General features: G+C 35.2%; 1 protein-coding gene across 1 annotated transcript in view; it reads left to right on the top strand.

Annotated features, from left to right (window-relative positions):
- Window positions 1-26265, top strand: part of LOC105806862 (bromodomain and WD repeat-containing protein 1-like) — a 61077-nt gene that overhangs the window by 31949 nt on the left and 2863 nt on the right. Inside the window, exons 11-19 of the mRNA XM_012640074.1 lie at window positions 215-287; window positions 1228-1269; window positions 3473-3619; window positions 4292-4444; window positions 9977-10143; window positions 13098-13324; window positions 15562-15729; window positions 15968-16870; window positions 18594-19667. Of these exons, the coding sequence (XP_012495528.1) occupies window positions 215-287; window positions 1228-1269; window positions 3473-3619; window positions 4292-4444; window positions 9977-10143; window positions 13098-13324; window positions 15562-15729; window positions 15968-16870; window positions 18594-19667 (2954 nt within the window). The remainder of the gene's footprint in view (window positions 1-214; window positions 288-1227; window positions 1270-3472; window positions 3620-4291; window positions 4445-9976; window positions 10144-13097; window positions 13325-15561; window positions 15730-15967; window positions 16871-18593; window positions 19668-26265) is intronic.

The following is a 26265-nucleotide window of genomic DNA, read 5'->3' as shown; positions in this document are numbered from 1 at the left end:
TAAATAACTAAAAAAAAGAAAAACCTTTAAGATTCTAAATTAGCATTTAATATAGCCAGTTGTTTCCACAGAGAGTTGGGTCAAAACCTAGTGTTCCTGTGTTTGAAATTAGGTATGTATAAGTTGGGAAACAGTTTGTATTTTAATGTTTAATTTGAATCCTTGGCAATATAACTACATCTGTATGCTATTAAAGTGAAAATTTGCTTTTTAGGAATCAACATTATACAAATATCTCAGAACTGTCTAACACGTCTGAAAATGATGAACAAAATGCTGAGGATTTGGTATGAAGTTTGTTGATTCTACAATTATTTTTGTTAATTTCAAATGGTAATTTAAAAAGTGAAGTAAAAGATGTTACCTAATGTCAATTATTGCTATATTGCAATGAACTGTGAAGATAGGGCATTTGATAAAAAAAAAAGTTTTTTGAATTTTCTAGATGATTAGTGAAATAATTTGTTTTAGTTAGTAATATCAATTAAAATATATCTAAATGAATAACTTTAGGTGTGGAATATATTCTCTTTCCAAATTTTAGCTAGTGAAAGGTGTATTATAAAAAAGACCTTGGAAATTTTTTTGGTAAAACCAATGTTTGAGTGTTGGGTTTTATCATAATCAAAGACTAGTGAACCTGACCATTCTCAAAGTGCCGTAATGTCCTTCACTTAAGATGGTGCTGGAGTGTAAGTTCATGGGCATATATAGCAATGACGTTGTGTAATTTCACTTCATACAGAAGTAGTCTGTGGTAGGAAGTTGCAGCAAAGATGTTCTTTAGAGACAATATAGTGTTAATTTCTACAAACCCTTATGATAGACTTTTTTCTTAACATATATTAGAATAAAAATGGATATACTAATAAGTGATTTAGGGAATAAGAAAATGTCCAAGAACTGTAGGAGACTATGGGTTTCTGGGGTTGTATGGATAGAGGTAAAACACAGTTTTTCTATTCAGGAAATGCACAAAGCATCTTTTTATAGCTATAATTTTGAACTTTGCGATTAATACATGTTCTTAGGGAATGAAAAGGATTATTAAGAATGGTTGGTTTTTTGAAGCCTGGGTGCCACAAAGATCCATCTGATAGAGTCTGTCTTTGGAGTTTTTGTTAATATGTTATAACTGTGGTAAGATCAGATGTCTTTGATAGGTTTTTTTATTAAGAGTATTTCTAATGAGAATAAATAGTTAAGGTGCTCTGATTTTATTCCTAGGATGATAGCGATCTTCCTAAAACATCTTCTGGAAGAAGGAGAGTAAGTTACTCGGCATGATTGACTTTTGTGGTTTGTTTGTTCTTTGTTTTAAAATCAAGTTAAGATTGCAGGTTTTGTCTTTGCAAAGTTATATCGATACAGATTTTGAACATTTTATAAGAGAAATGGGGAAAATCGCTGGAAAGTTTTAGTGGAAGAGTTGGGATTTGAACTGTATTCTCTGTGAGATGGAGTGAATAAGAGACCATTAAAAAAATGGGGGATAAGCCCTGAAAGGGACTCAAGTTTAAAAAAAAAAATAGGGAATGTTAAAGCAAACACAAGAAAAAGTAGAAAAGTATGGCATGACCATGGGTTAGTAAGGGCACTGGCTTACAGGCATAGAGGTTGGATATTGAAGTGAGCAAAGTGGTTATGTCTGGCTGTTGTGTTGGGGGTAGATTATGGTAATGTTGAAATCCAAGGGTTTCATTTAAGTTTAAAGTAGATAATCAATTGCACGGCCAAAATAGATAAATAGAATTTGAAGGACAAGAAGATGAGTATTAAGGAAATGAGTTAGAAGTTCATTGCAAGAATGTAGAGTGAAGGATGAGAACCTAATAAAGGATAATGTTTGCAATAAAGAGGAAGGGAAAATGATGAGACCTTTAAAGGGGAATATTACCCAGGGTTTAGTGATTGAACTTTTTGAAAAATGGGGATTTGTTGGGAGATGAGGTCGAGGTGTTGAAGAAGGATGTATGGAAATAAGTTTAGGAAATTGGGTAATTATAATGGGGTATCATCAGCAGCTCTTGAAATTGTAACATAATAGGTTAGTTAAAAGTCAAGTTTATTTATTAATGTGAAAATGCTTAAAATATTTTAATCCAGGTAGTTTTAAATATCATCCCAATGCTCCTAAAATTTTAAGATTTTTATCAAATAATTTTTACCATGTGCTTGCCCCAAATGACATTGTAAAGTTAGACCTGAAATAGTCTAATCTGATTTGTCATTTTCATATAATTTTATTTCTAAACAGACTCCAAGTTTTTTTTTGAGACAGAATCTCACTTTCTTGCCTAGGCTAGTGTGCCGTGGCGTCAGTCTAGCTCACAGCAACCTCAAACTCCTGGGCTCAGGCGATCCTCCTGCCTCAGCCTTCCAGGTAGCTGGGACTACAGGCACACACCACTGTGCCCATGCCCAGCTAATTTTTTTCTATTTTTAGTTGTTTGGCTAATTTCTTTCTATTTATAGTAGAGATGGGGTCTCGCTCTTGCTGAGGCTGGTCTCGAACTCCTGAGCTCAAGCGATCCTCCCACCTCGGCCTCCCAGAGTGCTAGGATTACAGGTGTGAGCCACCGTGCCCAGCCCCAAGTTTTTAATATGTTTGTTTGCTGTGTCTGCTATAGCAAATGACAGATTTAGTTGCTTAAATTATCAAAATGTATTACCTCATAATTCTGTAATTAGAAGATTGCATGGGTCCTACTGGGCCTAAATCATGGTTTTGGCATGGCTGGAAACTAGCAGGGGAGAGTTCTTTGTGTTTTTTAGCTTCTAGAAGCTGTCCCCTTCCTTGGCTACAGGTCCCCTTCCTTGGCTACAGGTCCCCTTCTTCCATTTTCAAGCCAACAGCATAGCTTCTCACAATCTGTCTCTGACTCTGACTCTTCTGCTTCCTTCTTATAATGACCTTTGTGATTACATTGGGCCCGTGCAGTTACCTAGGCTAATCTCCAACCTCAAGGTTCATAATCTTAATTACATCTGCAAAGTATCTTTTCCCATAGAGGATAACAGAGTCATAGGTTGTGAGGATTATGATGTGGACATCTTTGGTGGGGCCATTTTACTGCCTGTCACATTATGAAATACACTTCATATTTGTTGAAAACAAATTTTATAAACTTGGAAGGAGAGGTTATGGAATAGCCTTTCAGTGGATAATGCACTCTTGCTGGAGCATGCTTTTCATAGTTAATCCTGTGATTTTTTCTGAAGTTGGCAGGTTATATCAAAATGTGTTATATGGCTAGTTTTAAAATTTTGTTTCTAGAAAAATGTGTTGAGAGCAACATATGTGACATTATTGAGTTTTTACAGAAAATTTGGTTTTTCTAACTGCAGCCACGGTTCTCATAGCACACAATACAGAAGACAATAGCTCAGTTGCATTTTACTGTAGTCATATACCATTGTGATTTTTTTCCTAAGACCGAAAACACTTCAACTATTATGAATGTATTTTTAGGTCCATGATTGGAAAAAAAGGAGCAGCAGAGCTACCAACTGTGTTGAAAGCAACTGGAAGAAACAGTGTAAGGAACTAGTGAACTTAATTTTTCAATGTGAAGATTCTGAACCGTTTAGACAACCTGTTGATTTGGTTGAATATCCAGTAAGTTTTCATTGTTGAATGTTTGGGGCTTTTCTTGTTTTGTGGCGAGGAGATTGGGGTAGAGGTATTTAAATTAAGCTTTAAAGAGTAAGATGCATAGGCTTTATTTTAACTTCTCTTTTTTTCTCTACAGTTGGCTGTAGAAATATTGTTTTATATAGTTTCTTGAGCTCACAGACACCCTTAACTCATTTAAGAATTTAGACATAGTTAACCATTGTTGTGTAATAATGGAAGGGTTCTACGTATATCTCTATTATCTAAATAGGCCCAGCACCAGCAAAACTATGAATTGGATAAAAGTATCTCATTTTACTTCTTAAATAGGGGAATTGGAAGATGACCCTAAAAAAAAAAAAAAAAAAAAAAAAAAAGATTATAACAGCACAGATTTACTGTAGGAAGCTTGGAAATTACAGAAGAGTGTAACTCAGGAAATAAATAAAATCCACCCCATGTCCCAGTATCAAGATATAGACATTAACATTTTGGTATATTTCTTTCTATCTAGTCTTTGCATCTGTACCTCTTTTTAAATAGTATTAATGAATCTTAAGATCCTTCTAACCTTTTCTCTCTTCCATCATTTCAAATGTATTAGAGATTGAATGCATTTACATTTCTAAAAGCAGGAAATGAATCTGTGAAGTAATTATTGTTTTTAAAACCTAGGACTACCGAGATATTATAGATACCCCAATGGATTTTGGAACAGTAAGGGAAACTCTAGATGCGGGAAATTATGACAGCCCTTTGGAATTTTGCAAAGACATCCGGTTGATATTTAGCAATGCAAAAGCATATACACCAAACAAAAGATCAAAGGTAATTTTTTAAGTGGTTTATAAAAAAAGTGTGCCTGATTTGTGTAGATGATTTTCTACTTGCTGCAGAGGTTGGATCATTAAAGATAAGTAATGAAGTAAAACTACTATAAAGAATAGAGCTGCTGCTGCCGCCCAGATATCTTCAGTTTTTGCCTTAAAACAATTGATGTTTATCATGATCTCTGGAAGTTTTATGAGCAAATGAGGATTGGTGGGAATAAGGGTACCAGTAGAAAGCAAACAAATTTGATACATAGAATAAGAGTCTCTGTTTTATACATGTAGGGATCTTAAAAAATGGACTAGAAACATTGATAGAGACTGGAAGAATATTAAAAGTAATAAAAGGCTAGGCTTAGTGGTTCAAGCTCGTAATCTCAGCACTTTCGAAGGCCGAAAGGGATGGATCACTTGAAGGACAGACCCTGTCTCTACAAAAAATAAAAATAAAAAAATTAGCCAGATGTGGTGTGTGCCTGTAGTCCCAGCCTCTCAGGAGGCTTAGGTGGATAGATCACTTTAGCCCAGGAGTTTGAGGTTACAATGAACTATGATTGCACCACTGCACTCTGGCCTGGGTGACAGAGCGAGACCCTGTCTCTAAAAAATAAATAAAAAATGAACTAATAAATAAATTAATACAAGGGAAATCTGAAGTGGGAGTGAGACTACTGATAGCATGCTAATGTTTTGGATCCAAAGAAGCAACACGAGCTATCTGATTATTTAAGACGACAAACAGAACATTCCCAAATTTTTGTTAAAATGTTAAATGTTGGACAACTTTTCAAAGCTTGTTGAGGTATAATAAACATGTAAAAGTTTACATGTCATATGCCCAGTGCATTTTCACAAACATTACACCATTGTGTTGGGTATTTAAAAACATAATAAGATCTAAAGTAAAACACTTTGATATCTTACAGCATTTTTTTGTGTTTACAATCAGTTGACTGTTACTGCTAATTAACTGTCTTGCCTTAACTCCACTTCCTCCTCATTACTTAATATTAGCCTACTCCTGCATTATTATGTCTAGTCTCAATTTGAGAATTCTTTTGTTACATTTTATATCCAAATTGCTTGTCGGGTCAGGTTAACATTCAATTCTAACATTTTTCCAGGCTTGGGTTTTTGTCATATTCACCATTTTTAAGACTATATCTTTCTTTTCAGAGAGAAAATAAATTTCACTCGTGTCTACCCTCCATCCCCCTTAAGAAACACATGTTTTAGGACACATACCATACAATTCATCATTTAAAGTGCACAATTTAGTAGTTTTTGGTATATTATCAAATGTGCAAAATTGTGTTTAAATATGTAACATAACATTTGCCACTTTAACCATTTTTAAGTGTGTAATTCAGTGGCATTAATTATGTTCACAAGATTTCTGAAATTTTATCACCCTAAGCAGAAACTCTGAAACCATTTATCAGGAATTCTCTATCTCCCCCCTTTTCCCCCAGCCCTTGGTAATCTCTCACCTACTTTCTGCCTGTACGAATTTGTCTGTTCTAGATATAAACATATAGATCATACTGTGTTTGTCCTTTTGTGTCTGGTTTATTTCATTTAACATATGCCTTAAAGGCTTGTGCATGTTGTAGCATATGTCAGAAATCTATTCCTTTTGATGGCTGAATAATACTCCAGTGTGTGGGTATATAACACATTTATTCATTCATCTGTTTGATGAACAGGTTGGGTTGTTTCTACTGTTTGGCCATTAAGAATAATGCCACAGTGAATTTTGGAATACAAATATCTGTCAGAGTCCTTGCTCTCAATTCCCTTGAGTGTATACCTAAGAGTAGAATTTCTGGGTCATTGGGTAATTCTATGCTTAGCTTTTCTAGGAATCACTACAGTGTTTTCCATAATGGCTATACCATTTTACATTCCCACTGGCAATGTATGAGGGTTCTAGTTTCTTCACATCCTCACCAACACTTCTATTTTTAGAGATTTTTTTTTTTTTTAAATTGTAGCCATCCTAGGAAGTGTGAAGTGTTATTTCATTGTGTTTTGATTTTCATATGACTTATTGTATTAAAAATTGTACCTGGGATTTATTTTAATCAGGAATGATAAGACATGCAGATGCGGAAATGATTGTCATGAACAAGTTTATACTTACAGAACCCTAGAAACAGGAGGCATGTACCACACAGGGAAAAGTGGGGAAGGACCAGGGTCTGTCAGGAGACAGAGGGGACAACAGGGTAAGGCATGGCCCCAGAGCCTTTATTGGGTTTTCATGGGAAGGCAAGGCAAGGCAGGGCAGAGTAAGCAGTTTAGGTTTGGCTAGTTTGAATAATTTCAGGAGAATTTTGGCTGTAGCGGAGGTTTCTAGTGTTTTGGTACCTAGCTCTGGGGTACTTTAGGGCTCGGGGAATATTGGCTTGTTGTATGAGAGTTTGATAAATGACACAGAGGGGATATGGGTTCTGGATTCGTTGATTTGTTTATCAAAGGTATACAGCAGAGTCATTTGCTTTCTCTAGAGATTAGCATGCTCTGGGAAGGGTAGTCATCCATTCCAGGATCAGGTCTCCAAATGCTAAAGTATCAAGAATACAGAAAATACAGTTGGTACACTAATGATGTTTAGCATCTTTTCATGTGCTTATTGGCCATTTGTATATCTTCTTTTGAGAAATGTCTATTCAAGTCCTTTGCCCATTTTTTAAATTGGACTGTTTATTTTTTTGTTAAGTTATAGTTCTTTACATAATCTGGATATTAAACCCTTATCAGATACATGATTTCCAGTATTTCTTCTATTCTATAGGTCGGCTTTTCACTTTGTTGGTAATGTCCTTTGTACAAAAGATTTTCATTTCGGTGAAGTCCAATTCATCTATTTTTTTCTTTTGTTTCTCATTCTTTTGGATTCATATCTTAAGAATCCATTGCCAAATCCAAAATCATGAGGATTTATCCCATGTATCTTAAGAGTTTTATGGTTTACCTTGTATATTTAAGTTGTTGATGCATTTCGAGTTAGTATTTGTATGTAGGGTGAGGTAGGGGGCCCAACCATTCTTTTATATGTGGAAGTCCAGTTCTTCCACAGCCATCTTTTTTGGAGAGACTATTCTTTCTCCATTAAATAAACTTAGTACCTTTGCTGAAAAGTATGTGAGTTTTCCTGAACTCTCAATTCTATTCCATTGGTATATATGTTTATATATCTCTCTATATACGTGTATATGTCTACATGCCAGTAACACAGTTTGGCTTACTGTAGCTTTACAGTAAGTTTTGAAACTAGCAAGTGTGAGTCCTCTAGCTTTGTTCTTTTTCAGTTTTGGCTACTCGGTCCCTTGCAGTTCATTATGAATTTTGAGGATCACCTTTTCCATTTCTGCAGAGAAGGCTGTTGGAATTTTGTTGGGATTGCATTGACTGTGTGGATTGCTTTGGGTAGGGTAGTATTAACATCTTGACAATATTTAATCTTCCCATTTGAACATGTGATGTCTTTACATTTATTTAGGTCTTCTTTAATTTCTTTTAGCAATGTTTTGTAGTTTCAGTGTACAAGTTTTACACCTCCTTGGCTAAATTTATTCCCAGTTTTTTTTTATTATTTTAGATACTGTCATAAATAGAATTGCTTTTTAAATTTCCTTCTCTGTTCATTGCTGGTGTATGGAAACATAACTGATTTTTGCATGTTGATCTCGTACCCTTGGATTTTGCTGAGTTCATTTATTACCTCTAATAACTTCCTTATGGATTCTTTGGGAGTTCCTAGTTACATAAAATATGTCTTATGTGAATAGAGATTAGAGATGGTTTTACTTCTTTGCAGTCTTGTCTAATTCCTCTGGCTAGAACTTAAAGTACAGTATTGAATAATAGTGGTAAATGCGGGCATCCTGTTTCATTCCTAATCTTAAGGGAAAAAATCTTCCACTATTGCGTATGGTGTTAGCCTTGGTTTTTCATAAATGCCCTTTCTCATGTTGAGGAGCTGGTTGTCAGGTTTTTTTTGTTTGTTTTTATTTCAGCATATTATGGGGGCACAGATGTTTAGGTTACATATGTTGAGGTTGGGAGTTTTAACACCAGATTTGTTAAATCTTGTGTATTTTCAATTAAAATGTATTACTGAATTTTACATGGAAACTGAGAAAACGATACATGATATAACTAGAGGTTTCAAACTTAATATGATTGAAACAAATCATTCATCTTGTTAAGGTGATTAATGATTAAGCTTGTGACTTAATCTAGTATTCAGGTTTGAAAGAAAGTAAAATTTATATATGTATAAATAAAATATTGGAAATAATTGTCAGATTATTTCAGATTAAGTATGATAACAAATTACACATATTCATGTGTGTGCATATGAGAAACATGTAGGAAAGTCATATATCTCATGCTTTTTTGAAGTTCTCTGGTGTTAGGTTTCTTCCCGCATTCACTGCCATACACAAGACTGATACCTTTTGAACATTATTAAACTTTTGCATTTATTTTCAGGAATGATTGTGGAGCAGTGTAGGGTACTTCTGTAAATACATAGCTGTACCAAAAGTTATTTACAGTAGTGTACTTACACAGATCTGACGTTATTTAATTATAAAAATTGTTAAAACACAAATAATCTTTCATGTGCATTAAAGTTCTAGGATATATTTTCTTCTACTGGATACAGGCATTCTTTTTTTTTTTTTGAGACAGAGTCTCACTGTGTTGCCTGGGCTAGAGTGCCGTGGCGTCAGCCTAGCTCACAGCAACCTCAAACTCCTGGGCTCAAGCGATCCTCCTGCCTCAGCCCCAGATAGCTGGGACTACAGGCATGCGCCACCACGCCCGGCTAATTTTTTCTATATATATTTTTTAGTTGTCCGGCTAACTTCTTTCTATTTTTTTAGTAGAGACGGGGTCTCGCTCTTGCTCAGGCTGGTTTCGAACTCCTGAGCTCAAACAATCCTCCCGCCTCAGCCTCCCAGAGTGCTAGGATTATAGGCGTGAGCCACCGCGCCCGGCCTACAGGCATTCTTTTGTTTGTAATTCATCTTTACAGTTAGTTGGTGGCATCAAAGGCAGTCACATTGCAAATAGAGACTGGTATAAAAGTGCTTTTGTTCCCTTGCCCCAAAGAGACACTGCACTTTTGCTGCCTAAATAGCAGCCTTAAAGTTAACCAACTTCCCATCTGATTTTAGGAGGGAGGGACATTTTGGGATTTATACATAGATGTCAAAATTGGGGAAAAAAAAACAATCGAGGTACACTGCCATATAGACATAAGTGCTGAATTCTAGATCCTAAAGAGTTCCTTGATTTAAAATTACTTTCTTATCATCTGAGAGGTGTGTATTTGATACTTCCTATTTCTTGCAGATGTCATTGAGGGGAAGGAGTTGGAAATAGAAAAAATAGGCAACAGCTATTATCTGCAAGCAGTGATAAAACATATTGCAAGTAATCTCAGTGACTAAAGTTATTTTTTAAAATACTTATAAAGCTATTTTGTAATTCTAGTTGTGCTTTTATATCTTTGCAGATTTATAGCATGACCTTGAGATTGTCTGCCTTATTTGAAGAAAAAATGAAGAAAATCTCTTCTGATTTTAAAATTGGTCAAAAATTCAATGAAAAACTTCGAAGAAGCCAGAGGTTCAGGCAACGGCAAAATCGTAAAGGTGTTAGTCAGGCTAACAAAAGTATCAGGTGAATTGGTTATGGCAAGCTTTGTGTGCAGCTTTTAAAAAATTTAAGTTCGTGATAGTTCTTTGATTTATTATGCTAAAAATTCTTAATCTTTTTAGTGTACTGTATATTGAGAAAAGACTAGTCACAGGTATTTATAGCTTGAAAGCATTTCTGTGAATACAGAGCTGTTGCATTGGTTTGTAATTATCAAGGATTATTTAAATATCATTTGTCTTTTGTATAAGAAATGGCTTTTTAATGTAGACAGTAAAGTTATTACTATGTATAGCCTTTAAACATTTTGATTGTGTAGTGGAAAATGTCCACTAGATATAAAAGTGTAGATTTGAGTTACCTTATGATGTCACTTTATTTTCAAGCCTGGCTTCTTAGATGTCTTCATTGGGTCAATGAGCATAGCTTAGTGGTCAGCATAGCTTAGGGGTCAGTGTGTCACATGGAGCAAACTTTAAAGTTAGGGTAGTACAAGTCTACCTTGGCTTTCACTTTCTCCTAATATTTAATCAGAAATAAGGGTCTGAAGGTCAGCCCAGGATGGGTAGATAACTGGGCTTTTTGAATGTGTGTGCATCCTTCCAAAACCCCAAGAAAATGATGGAGGCTTTTCAGACTCCTAATGCTGTCTCATTGCCTAGATCTCCCTTTTAAATTTTGGCTGAACTCTTGCTTGCTCTGACAGTATCACAGCTTTAGACAGCTGTCCTGTTGGCTGTGCTGGATTGCCAGCAGTCACTACTGTTTGCAGTCCCTTTGAGCATGCAGCTTTTCTGTGGCACTCCCACATCAGGCCTGCCCCACCTCCTCACGGCTGCTATGCCCAGGGACTTGAGAGGAGTGTGTTAACTGGGTTACTGGGAGCAGCCCCAAGTTAATATGCCATAGACTCTACTATTTTTACCTAAGTGCACTAGTTTTCTTGAATAGGCATTTTTGAATTTGTTGTATGCCTTTGGGTAATTTCTAGAGTTCGGAAGTGTTGTATTTGCCAGTTTTATTTTTGCCTATTGGATGAGAGGACTTGCTGAATTCCTCATCCCTCCGCACCCCGCAATGTTTAGAATAGCAGAGCCACATTGAGACACAAAACATGCCAATTAGGTAAATTACTTAGTTCTCTTCAGGTGCTTTGCAACTTGTAATTCAAATACATGCATTACATACAGAGTAATATGTGAGTTTTCCCTCACCTCTTTTTTTTAAACTTCTCATTTTGAAATAATTTCAGAATTATGAAAAGTTGCAAGAACAAATTCAAAGAACTCCTTTATACTCTTGACCTAGATTGATTCAGCAGCTATTCACTTATGCCATATTTGCTTTATTGTTGCTTTCATATTTTCTCCATTACATGTTTTTTTCTTTTGAATCACTAAAAAGTATTTTTTTGATAACATGCCCCTTTGGCCCTAAATACTTTGTGTGATTTGCTAATACCTTGTTTATATTTCTACAGTTGATTCAATAGTGTCATTAGGGCAAATGTTTTTCTTTCTTTCTTTTTTTTTTTTTTTTTTTAGACAGAGTCTCACTCTGTTGCCTGGGCTAGAGTGCCATGGCGTCATCCTAGCTCACAGCAACCTCAAATTCCTGGGCTCAAGTGATCCTCCTGCCTCAGCCTCCCGAGTAGCTGGGACTACAGGCAGGCACCACCATGCCCGGTTAATTTTTTCTTTATATTTTTAGTTGTCCAATTAATTTCTTTCTAATTTTAGTAGAGACGGGGTTCTTGCTCTTGCTCAGGCTGGTTTCGAACTCCTGAGCTCAAACAATCCGCCTGCCTCGGCCTCCCAGAGAGCTAGGATTACAGGCGTGAGCCACCGCGTCCGGCCTGGGGCAAATGTTTTTCTAATCGAGATCCAATTTAAGATCGTGCATTACATTTAGCTGTTATGTCTGTTTAGTCTCTTTTAATCTGGAATATCTTTTTCAATCATTTCTTTGTGTTCTTGACTGACGTTTTTGAAGAGTGTGGGTCATTCATTTTTAAAATGACTCTCAGTTTGGGTTTGTCTGTTTTGTGTAGGTTTTCAATTTTTTTATTATGATGAAAGCCCCTTTCTCTTTATACCAAGGAAAAGTATAACATTTTAGAAGGACATAGGATAAAAAGGGAAAGCTTTTACTCTTAAGATATTACCACTTTGTTGACTGTTAAAAATCAAGTTTATGATAAGTATAAATATGTGTTTTTCTTTTTGTATTTACTTATATGCCCTTCTTTGATATTAATGACACTTAAAATTTTTTGAAATTTCTTTATATAAAGAATTATACTTTGAAGAATTATGATTATTTTTAAGCTCCAATGTCTAGATACCCCTTAAAGGCCACTTTTCTTTTTGTTTTAAAGGAAAATAGTATTATCTCAACACAAAAATTACCTAGATTTGTAATTCACCTTAAACTTTCACTCCTTTCCCATAATCCATGGTTCAGAGGCCAGCCATGAGGAACTGGTGTGGTTGGGTGTATACAGTCTGGTCTTAGAAAAAAAAAAAATAGTTCTATTGTCTTTTTTAACCTTTTCTCTCTGTTCAGATTTTGTTGGTTTCTCCTCTTAATATTATGCTGTCTTTAGGGACATACAAAAAAGAGACTAGAGAGAAAGTTGGGTCCTGTTGAGGCTAGAATTCCTGGTATGAATGAATGCCTGTGTTACATAAATGTTGGTTCCACTTAGAATTTAATCCTAAGAACCTAAGGTATTCAAATGAGTTTCTGTAACTGTTATTTGGATCATTTGTTCGTTATGTCAAATTTGAATATAACTTTATATAGAGTAAGGAAATAATAGTAATCAATGCCAGAATGTAATAGTGAATATTTAAATATCTTGATCATAAAATTATTCTCAGGCTAAGAAATAATACATTTTATTTAGACATTCTCTGTGAACCAGTTACCTTCATGTTTTATTAAATATTGTCTTCTTTGTTCATATCTTTGACCAGAAATATGAAGCAGAAGCGGTTAAAATCTCAGACAAAAGCAATCTCTGAGTTGGTAGGTTCTCCTACCCAGTCTACTTCAAGTAGGGCGGCTTATTCTGCAACCCATAAGACGGGTGCCGGTATCTCTTCAGGTGTTACTTCTGGTGACTCTTCAGATTCAGCAGGATCCTCAGAAAGAATGAGAAGAAGTAGACCTACAGCTCTAACAAATGGTTCTACATTATCTGGTGAGAAGTGGAACATTATGTTACTCAGCTGTTCAGCATCCAAATGTGTAACATGGCCAGTTAGTATGGATTTAGATGAAAACATAAAGACATGGCCTTGATACAAAAGGAACTTAAAATTTAATGGAAGAGACAAAAGTAATAAACAGAAAGAGTTAGAATATGATTGATAAGTACTGTGCTCTGCAAATGGTACATCCACATTTTATGCAAATTTGAATTGTTCAAATTTTCAATCGTAATATTAATATATTCATCACTTTGTGTGCAAAATTGACATTTTTGTATCTCTTTAAATTAAAAAAGTATTGATAATCATGTAAGTTCAAAGCTGATGACCTAGTACATTCCAAACTTCATGCCATTGCCATTTGGTAGCATAACTGTAGCTGGCGCTGACCCCTTGTTAGCAATGTATAAATAAGGGTGTAGTATTTCTGTACTTCTCTATTGCTGTCAGTGATTTTAATATAGTATACAATAGTATACTATTTACTATTATAATTTAATGTTTTTCACACCTTATATTATGCAATATTTGGATTAATTAAGTGGTATTGATAATACTGAAAAATACACTCACAGATAAAAGTTTGGAATGGAAGTTACCTGTGATAAAATGCTGTGGAGAAGGTCAGACAAGTAAGCTGATGTGTGCCACATGAGAATTATACAGTGTCTTAAGGGATGCATTTATAGCATAAAATGTTCAATTAGAGTGTGCTGGAGGAATTGAAAATGGGACTGTAGGTAAAGCGGAAACTTTTCAAGCACGGTAGCAACTATGAGAAAAAAGCACTGAAGGAAAAGAAGGATGTACTTTGTGAATATGAAAAGAGTGCATTTTGGGGAATGGTACAAAGAATATAATCAAACACAATGTAGCCAGTTTAGAGACTGTCAGGCCTTGCGGAAAAGTTTGAATAACTTAATTTTGGGTCACTTGTTAAATGAGTGAGTCACATGAAGAATTCTGTTTCAGGAAGATTAATCAATTTAGCAGTGATGTGCAGGGGAGGGGAAGAGTCTGAAAATACGGAGTCAAGGTGTGATGGGTGGTGGAATTGAGTAGGAGTAGCTGAGGTGGGCAAACAGCAGAACAATTTCAAAGGACGAAACACAATTTGGTTTCGGATATCTTTCTAACACAGCCACTTCGTTCTCTAACATAGAGTTGGGTTGATTATGGACAAAAATTTTGGTCTTTTAACAATATGTTGCTCATGAATTTGATGAAATTTTTATTTGGTGATAGGCATTTCTGGATTCTGTATGAAGGAATAGGAAATTTGGGTTTCCCGTCTTGTGCTACCACTGGGGCATGCAATTATGAAGTAGAATAGGAAGGAAAGCCACCTTTATTGTTTAAATGATTTCCTTATATCATTTTCTTCCCCCTCCCCCCGGCCAATGTGTGTGTATAACACACAGAAATGACCTTTCTTGAGCTGTATGTATGTATGAGATATAATACAACTATGCCGTTAGGAAGGGCTACTAGAGAAAGACCTAAAAATATGTCTTCTGAAATGGTAGACTTCAAATGATTTTGTCTTTTCAATATGAAATACCTGTCTGATACCACAGAAAGAGGTAGATAGTGGGGCTAATTAAATTTTTAAATGAAAGTTTGTTTATAAAATATATAAACAGTGTTTTCTGAATCTAGTCCAGGATAATTTATTTTTAGAAATATGAACAGAAACTTCATTTGGAATACTGATTATGTACCTCCCCCGCTTTTTTTTGGGTCTTGCTCTGTCACCCAGATGAGAGTAGAGCAGTGTGATCATAGCTCGCTGTAACCCTAAACTCCTAGCCTTTTTTTTTTTTCCCCCCCAAAATCATGGCTTGTTGTATCCTAGCCTTAAATGTTCCTCCTGCCTCAGCCTCCAGAGTAGCTGGAACTATAGGCACATGCCACCATGCCCAGCTAATTAAAATAAAAATTTTTTGTAAAGGTGGGGTTTCACTTTTTGCCCAGGCTAGTCTTGAACTCCTGGCCTCAAGTGAACCTCTTGCCTTGGCCTCCCTAAGCACTAGGATTACAGGTTTAAGTCACCATGCCTGGCCCTATGTATGTTTTAATGCCAAAAATTTTATCAACGTTTTTGTGAAACAGTTTTACAAAAATACATTCTAAGTATTTTAATATAATGTTATGAAGTAACTGTTTGCTTATGTGTGTAAAGATAGGAGAATATATGTAATTAACTATTTACACATTTTTTTCTTAGAAAGTGAAATGGAAGATTCCTTAGCTACCTCTCCATCATCTTCAGCTTCAAATAGTTCAGAGGAAAGCAAAGAGAGTTCAAGAGCTCGTGAATCCTCCTTACGTAGTGGGCTGTCCAGAAGCAGCAGTCTCAGGGTGACTAGAACTAGAGCTGCTCAAAGAAAAACTGGTAAGAGACTTAGTGGTACTTTGGAGGAATAGTATATCACAAGGATCCAAAAGTTAAACATTGAGTGGATTATTGACTTAATGCCATCTACATATAATTAATGTCCTTTAGGCTTTTTAGATTTAGAAAGGAAATCAGTGTTGGCATTAAAAAGTAAGGAAAATCACTAAAATAATAGTCATTAAAAAAACCTTGAAATAAGGAAAACCTTTTAAATCTTACTGTTACTTTATTTTAGGTCCTGTTTCTTTAGAAAATGGATGTGGCAGAAAAGCTACTCGAAAGAGAGTCTACTTAAGTGACTCTGACAACAATTCATTGGAGACAGGTGAAATTTTAAAAGCCAGAGCTGGAAATAACCGAAAAGTCCTACGGAAGTGTGCTGCTGCAGCTGCCAATAAGATAAAGCTGATGAGCGATGTAGAAGAGAATTCTAGCTCTGAAAGTGTCTGCTCTGGTCGGAAACTGCCTCACCGCAATGCTTCTGCTGTAGCTAAAAAAAAGTTATTACATACTTCTGAAGATGATCAGAGTTTAAAGTCAGAAATTGAAGAAGAGGAACTAAAAGATCAAAATTCACCATCGCCAGTGTCCAATTCTCATGCTACCCAGAATATTGTCAGTGAATCTGAAAATGGAGATTCAGAATCAGAAAGTGATTTGCGGGTAGCCCGGAAAAACTGGCATGCTAATGGTTATAAGTCCCATGCTCCAGCAACTTCTAAAACAAAATTTCTTAAAATAGAGTCTTCTGAGGAAGACTCTAAAAGTCACGATTCAGATAATGGATATAAAAGAACTGCTGGCCCATCAACGTCTGGGCAGAAACTTAAGGCAGAGAGCATCTCAGAGGAAGCGGATTCTGAACCAGGAAAATGTGGTGGTGGGAAATACAATACATTTCACAAGAATGCCAGTTTCTTTAAAAAAGCAAAGATCTTGAGTGATTCAGAAGACTCTGAATCCGAAGAACAAGATAGAGAAGATGGTAGATCTCATAAAATGGAAATGATCCCAATTTTAGGAAATCTGAAGTGTGACCCTATTGCTGTGTCTCAGTGTTTCTCAGATCATGTGTCTGAGACTGAATTAGATTCAGATGATGGCAAAACAATAGAAAAACCAAATAATTTTATGAAAGGTAATTTAAATCATTTACCTTGGTTCACTGATTTAATCTCACTGTCCTTTTTTTCCCTATTTCATACATCGATTGTTTTATTCCCTTTAAATTTATCTTTGCTAGCTGTTTCTCTTTGCTCCGTGTATTCTCTATTTGCTTTCTCTGTTCATCCCTTATATTCTTATATGCATGCAAAACTGTTCATTGAGTGCACTTTAGTTTTATTGACCTAATAGGCAATCTTAGCCTTAATAATTGTTTCCATTAAAGATTTCAGTTCTTGTATTGGTAATGGGGATATTGTACCGGATATGGGCTTGAGAAAAGTGAGACAAGCACATTAATAAGCCGTGATGTTGACAGCTTGAAAAGAGGAAAGAAAGGGTAGGACTGGTTAAAAGGAATATGGTAAGTAATGTAAATAACAGCAGCTAACAACTGTTACTGAGCTTTTCTGTTTATCAGGAAGTTTTTTAAAATGCTTTACATTATTAACCAATTTAGTTTTCATATCTTTTCTGAGTTAGGTACTATTACTATCATTATCCATTTCACACAACAATAACTGGAGCACAGAGTGGTGAAATAATTTGTTGAATTAAGATTGTACTCCTGGTAAATAGGGATTGAAAGAAAAAATGCTAAAGAGCAGCCAGGCGTGGTGGTTCCCGCCTGTAATCCCAGCACTCTGGGAGGCCGAGGTGGGAGGATGGCTTGAGGTCAGGAGTTTGAGACCAGCCTGAGCAAGAGCGAGACCGTGTCTCTACTAAAAATAGAAAAAATTATCCAGCCAACTAAAAATAGAAAAAATTAGCTGGGCATGGTGGTGCATGCCTTTAGTCCCAGCTACTTGGGAGGCTGAGGCAGGAGGATCGCTTGAGCCCAGGAGTTTGAGGTTGCTGTGAGCTAGGCTGATGCCACGGCACTCTAGCCCAGGTGACAGAGTGAGGCTCTATCTCAAACAAAACAAAACAAAACAAAAAATCCTATAAAGAGCAGAAGGCAGCTAAAGCTAAGATTAAAAGTAATCGTATGATTAGAACCGTGGAGTTAGGGAGAGTTTCAAGAAGGCTGAGTGTTAAATGACTAGTTTGAATATTAGTGTAGTGGTAAACAACAGTTTAGTCTGTCTTTGTCGATGTGAATAGGTGTCAAGGGCATGCGATATTAATGATGGGAATGTGGTGTTCTTGTGAATGGTGTTGAGATTGAAAAAGTCACTGCTTTAAAGTACAGTCATGTGGTGCATAACAACAGCGGTCCCATAAGATTATCGTAGAGCTGAAGAATTCCTATTGCCTAGTGATGTAGCTATCATAAAGTCATAGTGCAGTGCATTACTTTTTCTGTGTTTAGATATGTTCAGATACACAAATACCATTGTGTCACAGTTGCCTACAGAATTCAGTATAGTTACATGCTGTACGGTTTGTAGCCTAGGAGTAATAGGTTATACTATATAGCCTTGGTGTATGTAGTAGGTTATACCACCTAAGTTTGCATAAGTACACTCTGTGATGCTTGCATAAGATGAAGTCACCTAATGATGCATTTCTCAGAACGGATCTCGTTAAGCAACACATGACTGTATTAAGAGATGTGGACTATCCCATTCACTGCCACACCTCCTCCAAGTTAATAAGAATTCTGGTTTTAAGTTGTTTCAAATGTTGAACATTTTTAATTCCTTTAGATTCACTCTTTTATCAAAGATTAAAAGAAGACTACTCTTAATTTTTAGATTCTACTTCACAAGACAATGGACAAAGCAGAAAAGTTTCCAGGAAAAGGGTCTGTTCCAGTGACTCAGAGAGCAATTCAAAGGTGGTAAAGAAATCATCAAAAGCTAAAACAGGTCTCCTAAGGATTACTCGAAGATGTGCAACTACAGCTGCCAGTAAGATGAAGCTTACGAGTGATGTAGAAGATGTCAGTTTAGAAAACGTGTGCACTAGAAGCAGAAACAGAAGGAAAAAAACCATTCGTTTTGCTTCTACCTCAGCTAAAAAGATACTAAGTGATTGTGAGGGAGATGTAAACTGTGAAGTGCCAAATGAACAGCATGCCTGTGAAGGTAAGGCAGTTGAACCTGACTCAGAAGGTAGTACAAAAAATATTAGTCAGTCTTTACATGGAGACTCAGACTCTGAAGGTCTGTTGAATTCAGAACACAAGCAAAGGCATACCAATAGTCACAAAACAAATGTACCTTCTAAAACGAAAAATTCCTCTATTGGGTCTTCAGAGGAAGATTCAAAAAGCCATATTCCAGGGAATGAGATTGGTAGAAAATTTTCTTCTGAGTCAACTTTGACACAAAAAGCTACTGCAGAGAATAACTTTGAAGAGGAGCTGAATTATGGGCTACGTAGGTGGAATGGCAGAAGACTCAGGACCTATGGAAAGGCTCCTTTCAGTAAGACAAAAGTGATTCATGATTCCCACAAAGCAGCAGAAACGGAAATAAAAAGGAAGAGACTGCATCCCGAATTGGAAAATGTGAAAATTTCTGAAACAACTGGGAGTTCAAAGTTTGGACCTGATGCTAGTCCCAAATTATCCGATTTGGGATCTGTTACTGAATCAGATATTGACTGTACTGATAATACAAAAGCCAAAAGGAGAAAAACGAAAGGAAAAGCAAAAGTAGTTAGAAAAGGTAAAACTTTTACAGCTAACATATCTAAAACTGTGAGACGTCAAAGACAAAGCAAACGTTCTAGGTTAAGTGTGGATGATAATGACTGGGAGGATTTGGACTATGCAAAGTCTAAAAGAGTTCTTCGACGTTCAAAAATAAAAACAAGAAATCAGGGTAGAAGGACTGTGAGATACCATGATGGTGATGATGATAGAAGCTTAGAAAATGTGTTAGATTTCAATGATTGCACCTTATGACCTTGAGGGAAAGCCAGTTCATTTGAGAGGAAATGGACTGGAATTTATGGTGAAAGCTGGCTGTTGAAATTATTTTTTTGTCTTACAATTCAGGGAATATATTTATATTTTTCTATGAAAAGTTATGAATGTGACTAAATCATGACTGTTATTTTTATTTGCACTTGCTGGTCTTTGAAGCAGCATTCAGCACAGGTGCCAAAATATGCTTCATTTTGGGGGCAGACCTATTTTGACAGTATTTGACTACATATAGAAGAGTTTGAAATACGTTAAAACACTAGACATCCTGGTTAGCAAAACCAATGAGCATTACTTTCATGGTAGCAAGTGTCATGCAGTTATTTTCTGAATTTGTCAAAAGGTGGTAGTTTCTAACCCCTGTCCTATAGTAGTATAACAATTTCACAAGCTATGTTTACAGATTCTTCATAAATATTATGTGCATACTGACATTGCAATCATGGAAGGTGTAACCATGATTAGTAGGCAAGGTACCTACCACTTTGTTCCCCTTTTCCTGGCTACTTGAGTAGAATGCATTATACCAGATTTGGTCATTTTCATTGAAATGGTTTCCAGTTTTCTTTCCAAATGCTGTTGGGTCTTTCTCTTTTTCTTTCTTTTTAAGGAAAACATGATTTTATTTTATAAACTTGAATTTATAAAGTTCTGGTAAATTATTTTCAATGTTTTGAGTGCATATTTTAAACCTCTAAGGCGAGAGCATAGTCATAGCATTCTCTCTTAAATTGTGCACTAACAAAATGCCATATAATTTTTCTTCTGTCCAAGATCTCCTGGTTTCTGTGATAAGGGATTTAACCAAAATCTTGCCCTTCCTTGATTTTATTCTGTGAAATAGAGGAATTTGTGTGCCTTAGATTTAGGGAAAGTGTGTTCTTTGAGTGGACAGGGCTAAAAGAATATTTAAGTTAATATGTAGGTTTCCCCATATGTATTGAAATTGTAGAGTTGAGTTTTGTTAAAAGAGTGCAATTGCAAATCTTACCTATATAGGAAAGTAGTTAAATGTCATTCTCCATCTCTTTGTTTTAGTTTACTGCTGCCATGTGCAATCCTAAGCATTCTTTGCTGGGGCAACTAAGTATATCTTTATTAGTGACCTCTAGTCTAAATATAAGAAACTGTCATCTTTTGTGGGAAAATAATTTTGGGATCCATTTAAAGTGAAACTTTATCACATCAAATATTATAGTATACTTACTTTCTAGCCAAATACTTCATAGGTTATGCTACTCCAGTGTAGGTGGCCATTCCTAGCTTGTTTGTGCCTGAAAATGGACTTGATTCAAATGGTTTACATATTTAGTAGGTAAGGGGTATATTACAGTACTCCTGCCTTTAAGTTATTTATTGGCCCTAATTGTGTTTGGTTTCATACAAAATTAACCCTTTTCTCCTGTGAATCCTTGAGGTGGCAGATAAGGAAAAGCATCAGACTCTGATATGACTGTTAGAGTGTGTTCTTAAGTGTTCCTACTTTTTAGTTATCTATTCCGTTTGACATGGTAGGAGGTACTTTTTCTTTCTACTCTGATATAGGAGGAAGGATGTTTTGGACATTACCAATTGAGATAGGTGGGTTACCTATCTCTCATGTGGTGGCTTAGTGAGCATCACCACTTCAGAAATATGATGCTTTTCTTCTCAAAGCTTATGTTAAATGTATAGTAGACAGATTGATTTATGATAAATGTCTTCTACTGTGGGCCTGAAAAAATTAATAGGATGCCTTTTACTTCCCTAATTTTAAGAACTGGTGATAGATGTCAGATACATTAATTTATTTAAACTCTTCTTCAGCTTCATTGTTTTATAATCTGTTCTCAGGGTTATTAACTCCATGTTTACCATCATCTGCAAAAAGGTACCAAAAAATCCATAAATAAATATGGAATATGTTCAATAAGTACATAAATTCTTTTGGCAAACTGATACTTTGACAGTTTAGGCTTCATTAATAGAACTGCTCTCATTCTTTGGACAGAATTAACTGGTCACAGATTGATCAACTAATTACTAATATTTTAATCTAAAGTGGTTAGACCCTTGTGTATACAGAAGCAGTATTTTGGTTTAATCAGATTTGGTTTCATCAGAAGAAGCAAGAATGGGCCTGGTGACTTTAAAAGCATGACTGACAATGTTAGCTTCTCAAGTTCTGAAATAAAACTAAGGGATTATGGAGAAAATAATTTTTATGGGTTTTTTTGGTTATGGTGCTATTCCTAAGGTTAACTTTGAATATGTGACACACTCCTAAGTACCTTTAAGGAAAATTAATAAATCATTAATAGTTAACAATGTTTACATTGAGCACTAGAACATGTTTGACTTTCTTTCTACTTTATGCAAAATGCACAGGTGTACTTTAATGTTCAGGATCAGTTTGTGTTTTTCTTGAGAAAAAGACAAAGGGTTATAAATTGAATGTGAACTGATCTGGAAATCAGTGCTATAGCTTTCCATTGCGCTTGAAGTTCAACTGAATGGTGTTTATGAAAAAAAAATTTCTACTTTTTTGTTTCCTGTGGTTGTGTATGTCCAGAATCCTATGAATTTATTCACTTATGATTTCCAAGAAAAGGTTTTGAAGTATTCAGATTTGATTTTTGCTTCCTTTGAAAGACTAATTTTATAATATTAATACCAAGCGTATTAAGGAAAAAAGATCGCAACATTTAAAAAGCACTTTTTTCATGTCCTACTTATTTAAAAAGGGTATACTGACAATGTGAAATAACTTACGAATAAAAGGAAAAGTTTATCCCATATTCAGATAATTCCTAGGGTGGTCATTGTCCCCCCTTCTCCCCCCAATGCTGCTTTTTTTTTAAGTGGAAAATCTCAGATTAAGTCATTTCTCAATTTAGTGATCCTTGGAAAGAATGATATAGCAGTTATTCACAACTTCCAAGTTACAATAGAAAGATTTCTTCCGAAAATTAGAAAGTTGTACCTAAAAAGGAATTGATTTTATAAGAAAATGGAGGGAAGGGACTTATGTCTTTTTTTTTTTTTTGACTTATGTCTTAAGAAAAGGCACTTCAGAACCTCAAAGTGCAAATTGAAAAAGGGGATATAAAACAAACCAATAAAACACCATCTGATGGTATTACTGTTGATAAATTAAGATGCATCACTAAGCCCTGTGCACTCATTGACCTCTTCAGTGAAAATTCTAACACTGGGTACACACTACATTCCCTGTCTCTCTTCTAGACGTTTTCTCTTTAGAATAATCAGAACACAATTTATTAACCTCAATGTATGGTATTAAAAACTACATTGGAAGGATTTTAATCTCTTCTGTCAGTACAAGTTGAATTTGATTGCGCCAACTGAAAAAAAAAAAACCGAGAGGTTTGTATATTGGTAAACTGCAAGAACGTTGTTAAAGGTGCATACGATATTTTTTCTGTTTTCCTTTATACTCCGATTTATTGAATTTTCAAGTAACGTTTAAGTGGCTAGAAAAAGGTCTTTCTGCTTTGCTTTTTATAGCTGAAATAACCAGCTTCCATTCTTTTCATCAATAATTCAAAATATTTACTATATCAGGTATTTTGTAGTTACCACCAAATACTGTAGTTTTCTTATTGTATGGAAATAATAGTTCAGTTATTCTAGTATGATGGAGTGCAACAAAGCATAGAAGAGCTTTTCACATGTTAGTTATTTTTGAAGTTATACCTCTGAACTTCTGCTGTGGATATTGGGGAATACCTAAAGCAGAAACCCTAAGAAATTTGCAAGTTAACAGTTTGAGTCTTGTCTCTTATCCTAGTATTTGGGAACATAAGAACCAAACCAAATAAATTTGTCAAAGCTAGGGAGAAAATGGAGCATTGTGGAAAGAATTTAGAAGCCAACTAGATTAAACATTAATCCTACTTAATAGATCAAATGGTTAATAGAAAGGACTAAAGACTAAAGGATGTCATGCTGAGGGCTGTGTTGTCTTAAATTTTAAGAAAGTTTTTAAAGCTCTTAAATCACAAATGTTGCTTGAGGATACATGGTGATCCTCAAGAGATTTTTACCAGTCTTTTTAATAATCTGTCAAGCTGATTCCTAATATATTGTTAAATAGGTAGGAAAATGTCAAGATTTTTAATTGGTGTGTGCTCAGGGTTTGCTTTTCTAGATTTGATGGGGGGCGGGGACAGTCACAACATTTGGATCCTACAAATCTGCAGGCAGCATGTAAATAACTATACATCTGTTTCTTAAGTATGGCAAAATGGATAGTTTCATTGAGTTTAATTATCCATGCTACAGTATATTTTCTGGTCACATTTTAGTTCTTAAGTCAATTTTAAGGTAAGTTTGATCATTTATTAAAACTCTTAAGTGGAAATTTGGATTACCAAAGAGAAGAGGTAATCTAACTGAACTAATTGAAATGAGATATCAGTTAGAGAATGTATGGACAATAGCAGCCCTATCCTTTGTTCCACAAGGTAAATAATTTAGAAATTACCTTTTTTGAACAGTGGTTAAAAGTTAAAGGACTCTTTAATTTTTCATATATTGAAGTTAAATTTCTGAGTGTGGGTCAGTCCTTGGACTGCACCTACACATTCAGTTCACCTATAAAATTCCAACCATGTCATTATAGAAGCCTGTCAAAAAAGCAAATCTTTAATTTTCCACTCGAACATAAGATCTTTAATGTTCTAAATTAACTCATTCATCTAGGAACCTGTCTTTAGTCAATTACTAACTAAAAGGGTAGAGCATAAAAAATTTAGCATTGTCATCTTAACTAGCAAAAGGCTTAAAAAAAAATCACTCCAAGCCAAATACATTCTAGCTGGTTAATTCCATAAGGTCATTATGCTGTCAGTTTCCCTTGCAACTCATCTTTATCTCTTGTCCTAAGTAGTTCCCCATTTGTAGTTTCTTCTTCTCGTGCAGGTGGAACACAGGGATGTAAGGTGTAAATACGAGCTAGGGGGGACTGAAAAAAGGGGTTTGTCTCTAGATGGTCTGTGACCCTGCTTCTTTTCATTAATAAGGTAGATTGAAAACCTATTTACTTACATTATTCTGCCTACATTTAGTGTGAAATGCTCTGAGATCTCTCTTATAAAAAGTTAACTAAGGTAAGTGTAGGAACTTGAATTCATACTTCATAAAGTTTTTACTAGATTTTTATAAAATAATTGGTAATAGCCATCACAGATCTTTTCAGAATTGTACAAATGACTTACCAATTATTTTCTAGGGATGAGAGAAAACTGTATTGTGATGAGCTACATTAGCTATAGTTCCAAAACAAAAAATTTCCAGGTTGTGTGATGCCCATCATGTAAATTGTACCCTAAAAATGACTAAATTAGTGAAGAACAATTCTAGTTTACTGAATTATTTCTGACAGTTTCTTGACTTGATGCTGCCATAGAAGTTAAGATTACAATGTTACCAGCTTCCCCTAGAAAATAGAAAAGTACTTAAAAACCTGCTGAGTTACAAGAAACCATTTTATTCTATGGCCATTCTCTAAAGAGAATGGGATCCTTCAGTTTATGGGATCCTTCTGGAAATTTATGTTTTAGGAGGACTATCATTGATAAATGCTATTTGCTTTCTGAGTTTTGGGATCGTTTCACTGCCCTTCAATGAAGGGCAGACAAAGAAGAGAAGATACATCTCTGGACCAGTTCTGATAAAAGGCTTCCTCAAGGGAGGTTATAACTTACAACTAAAAGGTTTACCCACTATGTGGATTTGATTTATGCATCAACCACAGCAACCAATAATATCAAGACTTCAAAAGAATGAAACAGTAGTATGTTTTCATTTTTAGACATTCTTTTCTCATTCTCAGATTTGCTTTAAATGCTCCAATTTAAAAAATACAGATCAGATTTAAAAATTTTAATGCTTCTATAGTAATGATGTGAAGTTTTTGGACTTAGGAAAAAACAGTTTTGTATGATCAAATACCATAACTGGAACATAAGTAATCCTTAAAATGTAGAAATTAGAGATTAGTGTTTTGAATCATAACTGTCTACATCCAAGTTTCTATTCACCACAGACCATTTTAGAACACATAAAGATATCTGTGAGTTATAATTGAAAGTGGTCATTCAGGTAAACTGTCATGGAGTGTTACTACGGATGGAAATTCTTACACTACTGATGTGTTTTTGCCATACCCAAATAGGAATCATTTACAGGAAAGCAACAATGCCTCAAGCATTCAGTGCCTTTCCCAACACGTGACTGACACAAGACCATCGGGAAAGTAGGATTTGTGGGATTGTACTGACTACTTAGTATTAAATGACACTGTCACAACTGTATTGTTAGAGCAGCATCCTCCAAAGTTCTTAAGCTTGTACCCTAACACATTTGCCTTCTCTGAATTATCCTGTATATATTTCTAAAAACTGTTTGTAGTTTTCTCAAGGAGAATAAAGCACTTTATAATTTACCAAATTTTCAGTAATAAAATTAAGACTGACTTAAAAGTATGTATT

Source organism: Propithecus coquereli, unplaced genomic scaffold, assembly GCF_000956105.1.
Source record: "Propithecus coquereli isolate 6110/MARCELLA unplaced genomic scaffold, Pcoq_1.0 Scaffold148, whole genome shotgun sequence".
NCBI classification, from domain to species: domain Eukaryota; kingdom Metazoa; phylum Chordata; class Mammalia; order Primates; family Indriidae; genus Propithecus; species Propithecus coquereli.
Note: the sequence above shows the minus strand (reverse complement) of the source record. Positions and strands in the feature narration are given on the sequence as shown.